At 49.0% G+C, this 2,500-nt stretch overlaps 1 protein-coding gene across 1 annotated transcript in view; it reads left to right on the top strand.

Moving 5' to 3' along the window:
* Window positions 1-2,500, top strand: part of LOC143025422 (extracellular matrix protein 3-like) — a 94,587-nt gene that overhangs the window by 84,634 nt on the left and 7,453 nt on the right. Inside the window, exon 23 of the mRNA XM_076185080.1 lies at window positions 802-1,021. Within this exon, the coding sequence (XP_076041195.1) occupies window positions 802-1,021 (220 nt within the window). The remainder of the gene's footprint in view (window positions 1-801; window positions 1,022-2,500) is intronic.

Genomic DNA, 2,500 nt, shown 5'->3' with positions numbered 1-2,500 from the left:
ACACACACACACACACACACACACACACACACACACACACACACACACACACACACACACACGGCGGTACGATTGATAGAGTCCCCGACTGTCACTACGGCTGTCCGGGTTCGAATCCTACCCAGGACTGAAATTATTTCTGTATTGCTGCGCTTCGAGTCGTTACTCCAACTCTCGTGGGCGGGGAGTTGGGGATGTGTGCGTGTAAGGTCACAGCATTACCCATAGATCGGTCATATACAAGCTCTGAGCTTTCTTCCAGGAGGGAAATAGCTGTTGATCACGAGTCCAGCACGTGATCCAAAGACCAAGGTGAATACACACACACACACACACACACACACACACACACACACACACACACACACACACACACACACACACACACACACTCTCTCTCTCTCTCTCTCTCTCTCTCTCTCTCTCTCTCTCTCTCTCTCTCTCTCTCTCTCTCTCTCTCTCTCTCTCTCTCTCTCTCTCTCTCTCTCTCTCTCGGGGAGTTGGGTGTGTGTGTGTGTGAAAGGTCATAGCATTACCCATAGATCGGTCATACGAGCTCTGAGCTCTCTTCCGGGAGGGAAATAGCTGTCAATCACGAGTCCAACACGTGATCCAAAGACCAAGGTGAAAACACACATATGTATATAATGACAATATTCATCTTCTGGGATGGCTTGAATACCATAATGTCGCTAACGGAGTATGTGTGTGTGTGCCAAAAGGACTTTTTTTGAGTACTACTCCACTACCTCTTCCTCTCCATCCACCACCACTTTCTCCTTCTTCTTCGATCTCCTTCAGGTGACCTTCGAGCAAGTGGCTCAGCCAGTGGAACAACGCTTCTCTCTGAATGCCGCCATGAATGTCTTCCGCCTCAGCCGCCTCCTGGACCTCGCTGCAACCGCAGCCGCCTCCGCCTCCGCCCCCGCCGCCGACTCCACCACCGAAATAGAAGAAGGAGGAGACGCAATGAGCAACAACGACACCGTCGTCGAAGTCTCGGACGCATACTTCCGCCCTGGTAGGTCACGACGCTATCTGGTGAGACTTGAGTTGCTTCGGTTTTTCAATGGCCCGCAGCCCCAGAATAACCGGCGGCAGTCCTCGGGCTCGCTGGGGCTGTTGTCTGTGTTGTATTAGTTTGGGGCTTTTTCTGTGTCACCGGTTTATAGTCGTAAGGGTAAGGGATCAGTCGCCGGTTGCCAGTTCTCCTTCTGCGTAAATATGGAGGAAATATATAGAGAGAGATCTTGGGCCCAGTTCGGGGACAGAGTGCCAGTCCCTCAAGGCTGTACCTCCAGATCTGGAGGTGAGGATGATGACGAATTTTGAAGGCGGGTGGCAGGGAGACGATTCTAGCTTCCGTCCGTCATGTAACAGGATCATGAAAAGTGTAAAATATTATCTTAATCCCGTAGCATTCAATGAAGTGAAGACTCGTTTTAATTAGGTTGAAACGCTAGACGATTTTATTCATTTGTGCATCACTTTGGTAGTGAGTGATTAATAATGGCTATCGTCATTTCATTCTGGTTAGCGTCAACGCTCACCTCGCCATTTCACTCCCACGAAAAGGGAAGTGAGAATCCCATGGTAGAGCAAAACCCTGTATGTTGCGACAAGTCGCTATCTTTATTCATTTTTTCTTTTTTTCTTTTTTTTGGCCGATGTTTGGGTCACCTCCCCGGCAATGTTCCCTTTAATTTTTTTTTGCTGTGGGCGTGCGCACAAATTTGCTTGTATGCAGACTTTGCCTTCTCTGTTTAAAAGTATGTGAGCGCCCATGCAAGTCACCATCTGATCATCTAAGCAAATAGGCACAATTTGTAAGTTTGTATTACATATTACTTCCACCTAAGCAATTATTGGTTTGACGGTTGGCAAGTTACCATATTTTTAGAGAATCTATAAGTTGACGTTTGGGTGGACCTTTATTGAATGGTTTTTAATATTATTTGAAAACCTTGTGTGCTCACATTTTTTTTCTTTACGTGCGCTAGTTGTAAAACACGTGCGTGCGCGCACATGCGCACACAGCTTAGAGGGAACGTTGCTCCTCGGCAGGCCAGGGCTGTCGGGAACCGACGCAAAAAGCATGTAGCAGGTCCCGGAAATCGAACTCACGACCACCTGCTCAAGAGCTCGACACGGTATCCTTTGGTTAGCGTCAAGTGATCTTATTCATCTGATTGGTACTGACTGGAACTGATTGGCGCAGATTTTAACCCCATCTCACTCAATCCATTCTCATCCTGATCCACCTTGTTTTATTCGGGCGAACACCAAACGATTCCATTCGGAGGTTTGGGACTTATGAGCCCAGTAGTTTTCAACCTGGGGGCCATGGAGGCCATGGGGACCCCCAAGGGAGCCATGAGGGCCCCCAAAGGAGCCATGGGTCCCCCAAGGGTGCCATGGGGCCCTAAGGGTGCCATGGGACCCTAAGGGTGCCATAGGGCCCTCAAGGGAGCCATAAGGATCTCCAAAGGAGTCATAACGG

The sequence above is a fragment of the Oratosquilla oratoria genome, chromosome 5, assembly GCF_046742065.1.
Source record: "Oratosquilla oratoria isolate Oo_2021 chromosome 5, ASM4674206v1, whole genome shotgun sequence".
Taxonomy (NCBI): Eukaryota; Metazoa; Arthropoda; class Malacostraca; order Stomatopoda; family Squillidae; genus Oratosquilla; species Oratosquilla oratoria.
The sequence above is the reverse complement of the archived record's forward strand: the minus strand, read 5'-3'. Positions and strand labels throughout refer to the sequence as shown.